The sequence below is a fragment of the Rhipicephalus sanguineus genome, chromosome 3, assembly GCF_013339695.2.
Source record: "Rhipicephalus sanguineus isolate Rsan-2018 chromosome 3, BIME_Rsan_1.4, whole genome shotgun sequence".
In the NCBI taxonomy this organism is placed as follows: domain Eukaryota; kingdom Metazoa; phylum Arthropoda; class Arachnida; order Ixodida; family Ixodidae; genus Rhipicephalus; species Rhipicephalus sanguineus.
In genome coordinates this window covers 165366838-165383202 of record NC_051178.1, presented here as the reverse complement: position 1 = coordinate 165383202, position 16365 = coordinate 165366838, and the positions used below count along the sequence as shown (strand labels likewise).

Below are 16365 nucleotides of genomic sequence, written 5' to 3'. Positions count from 1 at the left end.
CGCACTGCAGGAATAGGTTAGCGGCAAAAACAGTGCCACAGTATCTTTTGTATGTCGCTACATTACAGCTTTAGATTTCAAGGGATAGAAAAATTTATTTCTTTATTTGATGAACTTTCCGATTTAACGAAATAATTCGAGTGTGGTCATCACTTCATTAAATAGAGTTTACTGTTCTTGGGGTGTATCTTTGTACCAGTTTATTGGGACTTATCATCACTTGCTGCCACTTTTGGTCAACCGAATTTTTGGCTGTACATGAATGGCCGATTTTTCATTTAGAATAAATTTAAGCACGATATTTTGTGTATCAGCTAGGCTTGTGCGAATAGTAAATTTTAAGTTAGAAGCAAATAGTGATTTGGTCGAATAATTTCGAATCGAATTCGAATAGTATATATTACATATTATAAAGAAAAATGAGCATATTTGTCCTTACCCAACTAACCTGCACAATATTTTTTTTAATTGAAACAAGGCACATGCAAATGTCATTCTTTTTGGTTGAAAGGAAGTGGAAACAACTTTGAATAGTAGCAGGATTTGACTTTCGGTAGAATGCAAGTGATAACCTGTAAAATATGTTGCATTTTGAAATTTACTGTACTTAGAGCATATAAGTCGGTATAACAAGCTTTTAGACTTAAAAAATAATGAATCGATGTGAGGGTAATATGTTCATTTAACCTTAATGTGGGGCTTCGCGGCAGTGCAGATTTTCCCTGGAAAAGTGTATTCACCGTATAACACCCTTCCACTGCAGTGAAACCGCCTTAACAGGGAGATTACAGGCAGACTAATATACACCTATTCGTTCATTTTGAATACTTTGAAATTTCCAATAATTTAAATTTGAATACTGTATTATTCGTTTGAATATTCGAAGTGCTCGAATATTCGCACAAGCCTAGTATCATCACATTTGAACGTGTGGCTTATTGAGACATGTTGACAGAAATTTTTTTGTGCCTTGTACACCCCCTTTTCGAAGACCTAGGATAAGAGATGGGATAGAAGTGGGAAATCAGTCTAAACTTATGCAGTGTTTGTTTTTGTCACAGGGGATCCACCTGCACAAAACAATGTGTAGCTATATGTTGTTCTTGTCTCTTTTTCAGCTTCCCTAAGTGGAATGGTCTGCACGTAAGTGAGGTCGTGCCAGCCACTGAAGTTTGCCTGGATGGTTTACCTGTAGTACAAAATGAAGAGGGTGAAAGTGTTGTGCAGTTCTACTGGCTCGATGCTTTTGAGGACTACTTCAAAAATCCAGGTAAATAAAGAGATCTGGAGCGCTCGTTCAGGAATTTTTAGCCATCCTCAGCTCAGTACAGTGCAGGCCACAAGAATTTGAGGCAATGACAAGTGTGTTCAACATGTGGTTTTAAGAGTACTACTTCTTGGACGAGATGGAATTACGTACTGGTTCCTCGATATGTGCTTTCGAAGACAAGTAAGGCACATAGAACTGTACGCCTTGTGTGCCAGCTGTGTTCTGTGCTCTATTAATACCGTATTTTCTCGCATATAACCTGCACCCCTTCTTTTTAAGTACATTTTTCTGTTTCTTGGTGCAGGTTATATGCGAGAAAATACAGCACTTTGTCCCTGTCTTCGCAAGTACAACAAGACCAGTATATAGTGTTGGTCTGTGGTAATAGTTCATTATGCAAAAGTTCACCACTGTTGCTGACCCGGAAATTCTCTTGCATTAATTATGCTTCACAGATAAGCTAATCATTTAGATTGCTGCATGTACTTGTTATCTCTGTAGGTTCATATTTAACTCACTACTACTGGCTTATACAGTAAAAGCTCGTTAATTCGACTCTCGTTAATTCGGAAAATCGGTTAATTCGGACACGTCATCTGGTCCCTGTAAATATACGCATCACTCTATGAGACTGGGCGCTCGTTATTTCGGACAGATTTGACCGCAAATCGGATAATTCGGCGACTTTCGGGCCGCTGGCAAGGCTCGAAAACGAAAAAAGAACAATTCGGAACAAAAGTGAAGCTCAAACGCAGCATCGCCTTGGACATCAATTATCGACTTGGCTTGGATTGAGACTGGTTGAACGCCTTTTTTTCGCGTGTGGGTTTTGTTGCTTTGTTCCCGTTGGTGTGCTGCATCGTTGATCGCCGATTTATCGAGGAACGTTTCAGTACGGCTCCTTTAGCTTGATCGTTGCTGGTGCTTTTGTGCTGACTTCTCGTGCGACCGCACTCTCCGCCGATGGCAACGCCGGCGAAGCGGCCCAAGTACGAGGCAAGGACTTCACCACCAAAGTAGAGATTTTGCGTGCTACTGAATAACGGGCTCTCCCGACAAGAAGTGATGAAGAGTGATGAAGGGGATCCTTCAATCGCGGAGGCAAAGAGAGCAAGGAACGAGAACCGTTACTTTTATCGCGCCAACGTGACGGGAACCAGAGCCGTTGCGCTTCTCGTATCGGAAAGGTTCAAAAGCCACGCTGCTTTAAGAACATCAAAATCTCCCGGGATTATCCGTTGCAACCGAAAAGCGGGATGACGGGTGAAAACTTTTTGCGGTGGTACTGAAGGACATCATGCCGAAGTGCTGAGCACATTGAAGGGCTCAGGACAAAATTTGTGTCCCGCGCATCGTAATTTCGCTCGAAAAAAGACACAAGCATCCGCGATATACTTTGTTAAGTAAAAGTTATGTGAAAAAAACTCGTGCATATTGTGTTTATTTCGAAATTTCGATAATTGGACATTCGGTTAATTGCGTGACATTTTTTCTCTTTGAGCGGTCCCTAGAAAATCCGAATATCATTTAACGAAGCTTTACTGTAGTCATTGTTCATATGTTGTGATGTTATAGTGGTACCTACATGGTAAATAGTGTGCATCTTTTGTGGCAAAGCAGTGTTTTGGAGAATGTGGATATATCTGAACTGTGTGAATGCATTGTACTGGCGGTGCAAAACAAACGTAAAAGGAACACTTTCTATAAAGGCTTCATTCAATTTCATGGTAGTACGATAACGACCCTCTCTAGGACAACAGTGAATGCCAATATGCAGGATTGTAGACATCAGAAAAATTCCAACTTTGGGTAAATTTTATTCCGAACGCTCATTTCAATAATAATGGAATGCACCTGCCATGGGGCCGTTCGGACGCTGACAAAAGCTAGAAAGAAGATTAAAGATGTCATGCCGATGACACCCAAAAACAAAGGTTTAGGGAGGGCTGCAACCTACAATAAAACTCTACACTTACATCTCATTTAGAAACTCCCAAAGCATATTCTGTGTGAAATTTCTAAGAGTAAAACATATGATGACAGCATTATCTTTTCTCCTTCTTGCCTTGCCTCCATACCCTTTCCTTTTTTTACAGGCACAGTTCACATGTTTGGAAAAGTTAGAATACCAGATTCCAAAACACATGTCAGCTGTTGTGTCACAGTTCGAAACATTCCTAGAAGATTGTTCTTGTTACCCAAAGAATCGGTAAGTGTCTTCCATGGATTTCAAGCTAACTTTAATTACGAGAAATTGAGTCAAGCCTCAACTTACAGTATGTGCACACGTGTGTACATACTATAGGACTATATACTACAGTACATACTACAGACTACAGTATGCACATACGTGTGCTTCATTCTGAGCATGTGCATAGCCGTAGGTGTCGTGGGTTGTCGTAACAAACCCTCCTGCTAATGGGACACTCAGACTATCACATGTGCTGGTAGGTCTCTGTCAGAAGACTACACAGATCCAGTCTTCCTTCTTGTCCTTTTGTCCGTGTTTGTTAGCACAGTTGAAAAGCATTTACGATGAGGTCTCTGTTAGTCATGTGGCTCCAGGCATGTGGCGAGCGCCATACAGCTCTCAGTGAAGCAGCTGTCTGCATACAAGCTGTTTCGCACTACTTGTGAGGACATATAGGTGTGTCGACTAGAATGAAGCATGCCAGTAGGCATAGGTGTAACCCAGCCTTATCACCCACGAAACCCAAGCTTTAAAGTATCTCATACTTCTCGTTGGATAAAAATTGGATTCTTGTCCTGATCTTTGTTTCGTAATGTTAAGGTAGAAACAGGTGAATGTAGTGCCGGTTCGGTGATTTAGAATAAAAGTGCACTTTGTACAGCTGTCATGCATTTTCTGTGTGTAGATCATGCAGTGTTTTGATACGTATTGTATAGGCTTGTGCAAATATTTGAGCACTTCGAATATTCGAACGAATATTACAGTATTCGAATTCTCTTCGATTTGAATTTTAATTATTGGAAATTTCGAAGCATTCAAAATGAACGAATAGGTGTAGTATATTACAGTGAAATCTCGGTATAACGAACTTCTGGGGACCGCAGAAAAATGTTCGTTATTCTGAAAGGTCGTTATAGTGAAAGCCCAAAAATTTACCATAACAATAAAATTTCAGTAACGCAAACATCCTACCTCTGCAACGGTACGACCTTGAACTCGTTTCTCACAACAATGCACTTGTGAACGTCAGACAAGGCACATTTATTTGAAATATCGTTTTTTGTCGGGTGCAGCACAAACTCTGCGTCACGAACGATTCTAGACCGTCCGCATTTTTATACGCCGCTTCGGTCACTGTTCCGCTTTTTTCTATGAATATGCGGAGTTTCCTCAAGTAGTCCAACGCATCTGTGGCCGACATGGACTCGTCGCGATCTTCGGGTGCTACCGTGACATCGTCGTCCATGTCATCGCTGCAGTCCTTTAAGACCCAACTGCATGCACGCGAGTTTTGAGCGACGGCCGACAGGATTTGCTGTCGCGGAGGGCCATCCATCACCGTCGCTTGTCGCAGGTTTCTGGAAAGCCAGAAAACATCGCTTGTCGGCCGGAAGTGAGCATGACGATATCCGGCAACATGGCAGCATCTCTGACCCTCGCTTCGGTTGCAGTTTGCTCGTAATGCCTCCATTCGGCGCGTACTTCAAGGAATGCAAGTTATAGACTACCTTCTCTACAGCCCCATCTCACGTGGAGAGCGAGGCAGCGGCCGTATTTTGTCGTTAATTTTGATCGACGGTTCGTTTTGATGTTTCGGTGGTAGCTTGCTGCAATGTCAACATCGCCGTCGTGTGAGGTAGCCCTTTTCCCTGCGAAGCAACGATGTGAGGCGCTGCGGCTTTTCTTAAACGTTCTATGACAGCAAGAGGAAACGTTGTCGAGATGCTCCTCGTGGACTAACCCCAACATAACGCAGTTTGCAAAGTGCGACGTAGCGTAGGCAGCGTACGCTTCCGGGCGCCCCATGGGATCACAGCAGATACTACTGTCGCAGTTAAACATAAGATTGCAAAAAAAGAAAGTCACGAAACGCTTTTATGGCATCCTTATCTCAAACAAGACAATAATAAATTTGGCATACTCTGTAATTCTTTTTCGTAATTTGCCTGCGTGCACGCAATAGTTTTCAATCGAGCAACCGTGACACTTTGTCGCGAACATGTGGGTGCTCCCGTCGCTACGACAGCGCGACGGAGCCCGTTTGTCGCAGTCGCCTTCGCTCGAAAGTCGCGTGCAATGCATGCGGTTGGGCCTTTACAAAACCTGATGCGCTGTCGCCGCCTCCGCAACGGAAGAAAAAAAAAGTTCTCCGCCCGCGTCTTTCTCCTCCCGCGCCATCTCAGGTTTTTGCGGGAGGGCGTCCGCTCTTCGCGCTGCGTCGTCTGCTACACTGAAATATAAGAATCCTCGCATTTCGGGATATAAGTTCGTAGTACTGAGGAGTTGTTAAGATTACACGGGAATTAAATAACGATCGTTATTCTGAAATGTTCGTTATTCTGGAGTTCGTAGTAGTGAAATATTTTTACATTGAAACTATAAGCAGTCGGAACGGGATTTCTTAAAAGTTCGTTAATTTGAAATGTTCGTTAATGTGGTGTTCGTTGTAACGAGATTTGACTGTAGTCTGCATGTAACACCACTGTAAAGGTGGTTTCACTGCAGTGGAGGGGTGCTTTACCGTGAATACACCTTTCCAGGGAAAATCCGCACTGCCGCGAAGCCTCACTTCAAGGTGAAATGAACATATTACTCTCACATCGATTCATCATCTTTTAAGTTTAAAAGCTTGTTATACCGCCTTATCTGTGCTAAGTATAGCACATTTTAAAACGCAACATACAGATTATCACTTCCATTCAACCGAAAGTCAAATCCTGCAACTCTTCAAAGTTGCTTCCACTTCTTTTGACACAAAATGAATGACATTTTGAGCATGCCTTGTTTCAATTTTAAAAAGATATTGTGCAGGTTGGGCATGACAAATATGCTAATTTGTCTTTATAATATGTGATATATGCTATTCGAATTCGATGTGAAATTCTTCGACCAAATCACTATTCGCTTCGAACATAAAATTTACTACTCGCACAAGCCTAGTATTGTATGTTATGTGCATTGGTGTAGACTAACATGTCAATATTAGTACGGTGTACCCCTCACCATCAAATTCTCGTGTAGTATGATTTCCCGAAATTGCACTTCCTGAAAAGCAGTTTTGTGCTATTGCATTTTATTTCGGCATTGCAATTGGCTGATAGGAATCTTCTGCACAAAATGTATTATGTGTGTCTTGGCTGTTTTACAAGTGACACATGCACTTGTATTTAGTAGTACACTATAACCTCATTATAACAAAGTCACATCTGACACGAAAATAACTTCGTTATATCCGAACATTCGTTATAAACGTGCATTCATAACACTGTATCTATGACAAGACTCTTTTTCATTTGCTTCGTTATAACTGATAATTCGTTATATCAATGTTTTTTATATGAAGGTTTGAGTGTATGCTGTTTTCATGTTCCAAGGCATCTGATGACGCAGAAGAAATGGCAATCATGAAAACAGTCTATGATGAATTCACACAAATTGCCGAGAGGCATCGGATTGAAGAGTTCAAGACCAAGGTATGTTATCATTTTTCTTAGTTTACCAGTGCAGAATGTAAAATGTAAATAAGGGAACATAACTGTGCTATTCCGTCTGCTGCGGTGGTTATTTTAAGTCCGCTGCGGAGAGGGCCTCTCTCAGATACCTCAAATTACCCTCTGTTGTGATCGGGCTGATTGCTAAGCCACACAAACATAGAACTAGCTTCATTCACTCGGGCCACATGAAAAGCTCTTTATTTCGTTGCCTGTTAAATAGCAGGCGTTGTTAATGTCTATCATTGTCCACTAGTAATACGGTGACATGCTGTCCTCTTATTATTCTGATTATTTCACGCAGAACTGTTGTGTCAGACTAAGAGGAGAGCTGTACTTTTTTTGTCACTATCAAAGTCAGACCAAACATTAAAAAAAAATTATATATATATTTTTTTCCATTTTTCAGAGCACATTCGTTGATGGAACACATACACACAATGAAGGACACCATTTTTAAATCACAATCGCAACCATCTAAGCCGGTTTTGACTAAAATTCACACCTTGGGAGTTATGTATTGCCTGTATATATATTGTATATTTTTTTACTCCTGTGCCACTGCAGGAGCACATATCTTAGCCTGGACGAGCCCAGCTTATCTTTTGGAAGAGCGGTACAAAGAAATCTACCATATACAGTCGAGCCCGACTATATCGAACCCGTTTATATCAAATTATCACGTATATCGAACAATTTCTAAACACGGTATATTTACATTGAGAATTTATAGCAAAAGTTACTGTTACATCGAACGAAAATAGCAACGACAACCGATATATCAAACTCCATGTGCCTCAAAAGTGCCCCAGCAAGTTGGCTTTCCCTCGCGGTGGCGGGGAAAACTGCCGGCGCCACCCTAGAAAAAGTGGTTTAGACCCGGTTGTGCACAGGCGAACACCCCCCTGCAAAAAATGATCCTGGCCTGCTTGCAGCGCTTACAGCCAATCAGAGGCCGTCGTGCTTTCTCCGAGGCGCCATTTTTTCTTTATGCTTGCGTGCCTGCTGCTGCCTCTTTTCCTCGAGTCCTCATTCAGCGTGGTCCGTGCTGGTGGTGTTGCCTGTTAGCGCTCTGTGAACTTTCTTGGCGCGCTGTCGTCATGGCTTCTGCAAAGAGGCAGACTTTGCCGTTCGCCGCGAAACTCGAAATCATAAATCGAGTCGAGCGCGGTGAGAAGTCTGACGTCACCGCCACGTACGGATCGACATTCGACGAGTTCGTCAGTGCGGACAATGATGTCGCCATCATGGGCCAGCTACAAGATGAGGACTACGTTGCAGACGTCGTGCCGACCACGAGCCAAAGCGACAGCAATAAGGAAATTGACGATGACCCGTTGCCTACATCCTCCGAAGTGATTAGTGCACTTGCGTTGGTCCGGCGCTATTGCGTGAATATGGAAGGCTGCTCCGACTCGTTGGACAACGTGGAGGCGTACGTGCTGTCGCAGGCAGCGAAGTCGTTGAAACAGAAGAAAATCCAGGACTATTTTATTCCAGAGTAGGGAGTACTTTTCTTATAGGTATGTGCCTTTGTGTCATCAAATTCTATAGCAGGCCTATATCGAATTATGCCATATATCGAACTAATAAACGTTTTTTGGCGAGTTCGATATACCCGGGTTCGACTGTATTGCTGATTATAAGTCGACGTTTTTTCTTTTTTCATAAAATGACGTTCCAAAGTTCGGGGGTCGACCTATACGCAGAATCGTAAAGTCGACTTATCTGTGAGGTCTGACGAAAGGTCGTCGTCTTCGGATTTCCTGCTATTCGATGCATCGATAACATCAGCCGCAGAGGCACCGGAGTCGCGGCAACAGCTATCTCCCAACGCGCACGCGCCGCTTCCGGAGCCGGACATTTTTGCAATGTGCCACAACGATCGCAAAACTATAGCAAAACCACGCGAGGCGAAACTACGGAGCACGTTTAAAAATCACCGCCGCGCATCATTAATGCGAACTGCTTGGGAAACACGGTCTCGAAAGCAGCATTTCAAACCTTTGATAGAGGGCGAACGATGCTCTATGAATAAGGAATTTACCTTGCAATGCGCCCTGCAGTTTTGTTTTCATACAATAGAAACGATTCGTTGACAAACCATCAGCGTCCATGTCGGCTGGCAATACTTTGCGGGGAACTAAACCACATGACCAGTCACATGCGCCCACAAGCGTCTTCGCGTCTTTTTGCACTCACGCCTGTTCACCATTTCTGCATTTCGCTTCGCTTGCGAGTAGTGGTGTGCGCGATTTGCGACACTGCCAAACAGACGCCAAGATGCCACCGTTACGCTGGCAACAGTACAGCGCTGCTTTCAAGAGGCAAGCGATCCTCTATGCTGAGTCGGAAAGCAACGTTGAAGCAGGGCGCAAGTTTGATGTGTTGGAAAAGTGCGTGAGGGAATGGAGAAAACAAAGGACCAAGATCTTCGCGTGCGCTGCTACACGCCGTTCCTTTCGCGGACTGAAGTTTGGACGATACCCTGCCGTTGAGGAGGTGGTTCAAGATTGGGTTCACAACCACCGGCACCCGTTCCGACGGCGAGAAGCAGCAGTGGCTCACACGATGGCAATGACCATGACTGCGTCCTTCTCTCAAGCGACAACGAGTCGTAAGCAATGTTTCACGGGCAAATAAATGTTTCTTTGCATCACTCCCTCTTCTGAAAAACTTATTGGTGAGCTATGGCAGCAGCATGAGGCTGTGTTCGGGGTCAACTTTTTTTTTTTCCCTTAGAAGGGGTTGCAAGTTGGGGGGTCGACTTATAATCGGAGTCGACTTATAATTGGCAATATACAGTAACAAATCCAGCTTGTATAGTGTAGGGAAAGGGTCAAACATTTCTGCTTTGAAATGAGATGAAGAAAAAAAGATGCCCCCACCATCGAGAACCTCTTACGTAGTCCAGGAGGCAAAGTAAATATCCGACAGGGATGCTATGTAGTTTATTACCCTGGCATGGTAGAAACCGTTGAGCATGCAATGATATTTCTGCGTGTTACATTTCTACAGGTGACCACAAAGCTTTACGCCTTTGGAAAAAAGGATGTACCAATGGAAGCCAGGTACCTGGAGATCCTGTACCCTGTAAGTATCAAATTCAAGCTTGTGCTTTGTGCATGATAGTTCAACCAAAAAAATATAAAATTGAGGTGTTGGTGTGTTTTGTGCATGATAGTTTACAAAACTTGATATTCGATGAGATGGTGCAAAGCTTTTGGGAACATTAAAGCGCAAAATCGTACATTTAGTACATAGAACAAGAGACACAGGATCCTGTGTCTTTCATTCATGTGAATCTCGTTCTGTGTGAACTAGAGGTGTGCACGGGCTCCGGGTAGCCCGAAAGCCCGACCCGGCCCGCGGGCCGGGCTCGAGCGGGCCGACGTATTTTCACCTCGGGCCCGGGCCGGGCTCGGGCTACTTGGCGTTTTATCGGGCCGGGCTCGGGCCCGGCGCAAAGCCCGACTCAAGCCTGAAATATTGTCACGTGGTCGTGACGTCGACGAAGGCAGCAGTGAACACGTCCGAGATGAAACTCTTTATTTGGCCGAACTTGTGGCCGAGAAACTAAAAGTCAAACTACAGCAATACACTGATAGCGGCGGACAGAACGTCGACCGTCGATCAACTGACAAGCGGTCACGCGCGTCGTCTTTTATACAGGCGCTATCGAACTTTCCAGCAATATCGCTGGTGGCGGCGTAATCTCTAGACAAAGCTGGAACATTCGCGTGCGGGGCGCAATCTTAACAAACCGACCTACTACAATCGCGACGTTTCTAGAACACTACTTCGCGGACAGCGTCGAGCGTTGATAACCGTCCCTGCCGTTCAAACCCGAATACATCAAAACAAGACAAGAAGTGGGCGTGGCAATATAGAGATTGAGCGAGAATTGTTTTCCAGCACGCATACAGCACCTTTTCCGCGACCGCCCTTTACCGCTTTTCCTTTCCATTGCAGTTGTTCGGCGAGTGGAGCGACAGTGGTGAGAATGTAGCAGTTAAAAAAGATGAGCTCTCCGATTATCTCTCTATGGAATCGCCCTCCTGTCCATCTGAAGTTTTAGTCTTCTGGAAAAACAAGCAGCAGAGATATCCCAAGCTTGCCAGGCTGGCAAAAAAGATATTAGCAATTCCGGCGACGAGTGCAAGAAGCGAACGTAACTTCAGTTCGGCGGGCTACATAATGCAAAAGCGCTGCACTTCGTTGAAGGCGGAATCGTTAGACTGCTCTCTGTTTTTGCACGACAGTTTGTAATCTGTGTAATAGAGGCTGTTCGTCGTGTGTCGTTTGATCATATTTGATATGCTCAATAAAATGCCAAGTTACCGGAAAACAATGTTTTGTTTTCGCAGCGAACCTTCAAAAAGCCGGGCCGGGCCGGGCCCGGGATTGTGTTTTCGTGCGTCGGGCCGGGCCGGGCGGGCTTGCAGCCCTTTGCCGTCGGGCTCGGGCGGGCCTTCGACAAAGTCAGCGGGCCCGGGCCGGGCTCGGGCTCAGAAATACAGCCTGTGCACAGCTCTAGTTTGAACGTCTACTTTTGCACTTTAATATTCCCAATGCTTTGTGCATGTATCCTTTTTGTGTCACTTACTGTTTTTGTATTTTCTTCTTTGTCTTTCTCTCCAACCAAGGCCCGCTATCCTGCATTGCCAAGTGACTTGAATGGGAAAACCTTTAGCGCTGCCTTTGGTATGAACACGTCAAGCCTGGAAGCTCTACTCATTAACCAGAAGCTAAAAGGCCCTTGCTGGCTTGAGCTTAGAAATCCATGTGAGCAGCTTTTCCTTTCATTTTATTATTTTTTTAAATGAGGAAGCACTTTGCATTATCCTCTTGAAGCATTATCTCTGCATTTGTACACTTCTATTCAAGCTTTAAGTTGCAAGCACTAAGAAAAATAATGTTTGAAGTGGGCTGTATACATTTCCACTGACTTCTGAGCATGGCTACGAAAAAAGGAAAAAAAATAGCATGCAGTGTGTTAAGAACAAGTGCTGGGTTAATCATCATCTTGGTTTTTCCTGCTTTCACTGGTACGTCATGGAGCCAGTTGCTTTTGAAAGTGAGAATGTATACCAGATACATTCTGCAATGACCATGTGGTTTCCTGGATGTAGGCTGAATGTGAATCGGTTAAACCTATTCTCATGAGTCTTAACAAAGCATTTTTTCCCGAATTAAGACACGAGCCCACATTTGCAAACACATTGTAACTTGCACCAAAACTCTTGACTTTTGAAACTTCTGGGCTGCATTCAGATTTTCATTGATGTCGGAGATGCAAGAAACTTGCTAAAACAAAATCTTCAGCTGAAATTGTTGACCAGCTAGGGAGGAGCTACGTTCAGAGTGTGGTTCTGGATAGAGTGGCATAGGTGTTTTGTCTTCCTAATTCAGCCACTGTTTGAGAAAGCTTTGTGGAAAGCGAATGTCGAGCTCTTAGCAAAATTATATAGTCTCGCAAAGTGCACTTTTGAAAGACAATGAATGTGTATCGGTGCAAAGTACATTATTCTTTTATGGTAAAATAATAACGGGAGGGAAATGTTCATAGTAAGATGAAACACTTCGCAGCCTACTGCTAACTAAAGTGTATCACTTGTCACACGTATCGGTGTTGACCTTATGCTGTCCTTTCGATGTGCTTACATACCTGCCAACTCTACTTATTTGCCCAAGAGACTCCTGATTTTTTACTAGTATTCCCAATTGTACGGGCACGTCCATAAATCTCCCGATAAAGAGCCCTAACCCCATCTGAAATGAAAATAACTAAGGACAATTCTAAAAGTTTTCTGGCCTTGAGGAACCCCTACATTCTGCCGCGCAACCCTCCCCTCTACCCACTGATGCAAAGGGAGGGGAGGCCGCTGTGTTTTGTGTGGCCTTGGCTATTTACAGTTGGGCATGTTATCATTATCATAACGACGAACTCATGATAATACTGCAGTGCATGCGGTTAGCTTCGCCATCATGCAATGTCATGCAGTGAAGTGTGCTGAGTGTATGGTTTCCAAGGGTCATTGCACATGTGCGTTATAATTACAAAAGCCTGCATAATCAGCGACGTTTAAAAGCAGTGATTCCACTCCTGCGCCAACTGCGCCAAAGTGCGCCAAATTGTATTTACTGCGCCATCCTGATAATATCGACGAAATTTGCGCCAAACTGCGCCAAAGTCTCGGGTTTGAGGGCGTCTATCACCGGCAATCGCACCGCCGGCGCGTCAGAACATGTGCAGCTCGATCTTGGGGCTGCCAATAAAGTCGCAATCATGGACCAAGAATTATTCAGCTGAATAAATAGCGCTCGCGCGTGCGTTCCGAGTAAGCCACGATGCCATGCACGGTGCCGACGTAGCTTCTGTTCTGCAAGTCGGCTCGACAGCAAAACGCGCTCTCCGCAGAGGCTCGTGATGTCTAGGCTTATCGGTAGCGAGAAAGTGCGACGGCGATTCATCGGCGGACGTCGTCTGTTCCAGAAACGCTGCTGATAGCTCGATTCAAGCGTCGCACGGCACGTAAGGAAAGCAATGTCTATCACTTCTGTTTCCGGACATCGCGGAATGAAAGCTGGGATCGCTCGCAGTAGATATAAAAGACAATATCGAATTTTCCTTTGCTTCGAGTTTATGGGAGCACACGAACGGTGGAAACACGTTGACACTTTTCCTCAGATATACTTTATCCATGGATCTTCATCCAGAACAGCTTTTTCGTAATTCCTTCCGCCAGCACGTCCGAGTTTGTAATCACTCTGCGGTAAATACCCCCTAAAAGGCCCTGCCGTTTCGAGCTCACGTGCTAGGGTTCCGTGTTCGAATTTTTTGCTTGCTTTTTTAAAAATGTCATCTCATTAGTAAAATCATATCTCCTGGTCGGAGCAGCGGCAAATGCACAGCTGTCAGTAGCGGGCCCGTCGCTGACGGCCCACAGTGAAGCGGCTACGCCATGTTACACGTCAGTCCCTCGCTTTCGGGAGTCAATAGCTAACGGTTAAAAAAACTCAGTTTCGCTTAAGAGCGAAGCAATGAATGCGATACCAAAAAATTTTATTGTTTAACGAAGTGAGACTAGCAGCTAACTCTTTTGGATCCGATCTCGCGTAACTCAACAAAACGCTGGTTTAAGGGAATATGGTCCCTCCAGGAACCGAAGCGTTTTCTTGCTCTGAGTTCTCTAAACACGAAGTAAGCGTTGAGAGCACAGCAAGTTTACGAGCCGTCTCCTGATGCCTCGAGATAGCGCGCGCGCAAGCGACTGCGCCCTTCGAACGATGAGTTCCCCCCCCCCCCCCTTCCGCTCCCCTGGCGTCCCTTCATGCTCCTTACGAAAGACTGGCGGGGCGTTTCCTCTCTGTTTGATCAGCAATCGACGGCAGGCGCGCACGCGGGAAGATGTTATCTCATGCGCTGTCCGTCCGGCGGAGACAGACGGCCGGCTAGTTTAATCTCCGCTTCAGCCGCGTTCGTCGCCAGCGCTCGCGAGCTTTTACCCGCGGCTGGAATGCGCGTGGTGATGTTATTAATTTGGACTTTATACGGAAAATTACGGCGACGGCAAAAATCCGCCGATAGTGTTCATATAATTGCTATCGCAGGGGTCAATGTACGGGGCAGATTTTGCCCCCCCCCCCCCCATCCCTAGGTGATTAGGGGGAGGGCGTCCCCCCTGCCCCCCCCCCCCCCCCCTCCTGTGCACACGCCTATGCTCCTGGGATGATTTTTTCCATGAGATTCGCAAAATATTTCTAGCCTTCATAAGAGCCCCATAATAATACTCAGGTGCTTGAATGTTAATGCAATATGCTTTTGTATTGCACTCCAGGATGTAAAATTCGCTGCTCCAAAGTGCTCCAAGATGAAAATTTTGCTGCTCCAAAGTGCTCCAAAACAGAAATTTTGCTGCTCCAAAAATTGCTCCAAATCAGAAGTCCTCGGTAGCATCACTATAAAAGCTTCGCTGCAATCATTCAGAGCCGTGCATGATGCTACTGCGGCCACAAGAAGCAAAAAAAAGGAGTGTGTGTGCGCGCGTTGTCATCACGTCGTCCCCCCCCCCCCCCCGAAGTTCCCCCGATTTTCGCGATCCCTAGGTTGTCAGGTATGTGCTTATATTTTGCACACAGCACTACATATTAGAACAACTTAATCTGAAATGTAAAGGGAGGCCAGAGGGAACATCAGTGTTGTTTCCATGCCATCCCTATATATTGCAACTGCTATTTCCTCATTTCCCCCCCCCCCTTTTTTTTTTCTCTGGTTGTTGGAAACCAAACATTCTTCTGGCTGTTGCATATTTCCTGCTTTCTTCTTTGAGATTTAATTTAATGTTTCGTGTTTCTTTTTTCTTGTTGCAACACGCAGCATCTCCAAGTGCTCCAGTCAGCTGGTGCAAAATAGAGGCAAGTATTGTGGATTTCGTACTTGATCGCTAAAGTCTGCTTCCTTTAAAAAACTGCCCAATAGGATAAACCAGTCAGCCCATTTGCAAGACTGCATACCTAGTTATGTACGTAACTGAATGTCTGGCTGAATCATAGTCCAACATCTAGGGTACAGTTATCTGCCATGTGGTGCCAGTGCTTTTTAGTGCATAGTTGCATTACGGCATATCATTACGTTGACCGTGCTACAGAAAAAACTAGGTGTAAGTATAAAAAAAGTTCCATTATAAAAATTTCAGTTCATGGTTTCTGCTTTGTCCTGTCATTTCAGTTACTTCCCCCCTTTTACCATCATAATTCGTGCTATAGTAATTAAAAACCTGTACCAACTAGCCCAATTCACCATTCTTCATAATTCTGCTTTCTTTGCAGGTTGTGTTGAACAAACCAGAGGATGTTGTGGTTTCTAAGGCAGAGGCTCCGCCACCCCTTGTTGCAGCAACCCTCAGCGTGCGAACCGTCCATAACCCCGTCACGAGTCAGAATGAGGTTGGTCATTTGTACACCTCTCAGTGTTTTGTTGATTACATCAAGTTCTAGTTAGTAAGCGGATGATTACCTGCATCTTGTATGCTGCCTGCAAGGCTTTACTTCCTGTTTAATCCAGTACTTTGCCACGTCTGTTGGTGCATTACTTTCCAGGGAAAAGTGCAGTATTTTTAGTGACTTCAGATTACAGTGAAACCTTGGTGATACGATCACAGCTCATACAAATTTCGGGGTGATATGAATTTTTCGTTGGTCCTGGCCAAGGCCCATTGGCCTGCAATGTAATGGAGTACGGTTGTTGTGAACCGATTTTCACACAGCAGTGGTTGATACGAATGTACGCTACCGCCCAGGTACGAAGAGGTGCTGTCGCGGAAGACGTGCCAAGCATGTGCGAGTGTGGGAACGCAAGCGTGGGCATGCGCGCCGCACCGCTAAATCGTCAGAATCATGGTCTAAGAAAA

At 44.8% G+C, this 16365-nt stretch overlaps 1 protein-coding gene across 1 annotated transcript in view; it reads left to right on the top strand.

Moving 5' to 3' along the window:
* The window catches only part of LOC119387640 (DNA polymerase alpha catalytic subunit), a 93634-nt gene that overhangs the window by 9117 nt on the left and 68152 nt on the right, over positions 1-16365 (top strand). Inside the window, exons 9-15 of the mRNA XM_037655097.2 lie at positions 1119-1270; positions 3367-3479; positions 6836-6934; positions 9971-10045; positions 11599-11737; positions 15333-15370; positions 15785-15901. Of these exons, the coding sequence (XP_037511025.1) occupies positions 1119-1270; positions 3367-3479; positions 6836-6934; positions 9971-10045; positions 11599-11737; positions 15333-15370; positions 15785-15901 (733 nt within the window). The remainder of the gene's footprint in view (positions 1-1118; positions 1271-3366; positions 3480-6835; positions 6935-9970; positions 10046-11598; positions 11738-15332; positions 15371-15784; positions 15902-16365) is intronic.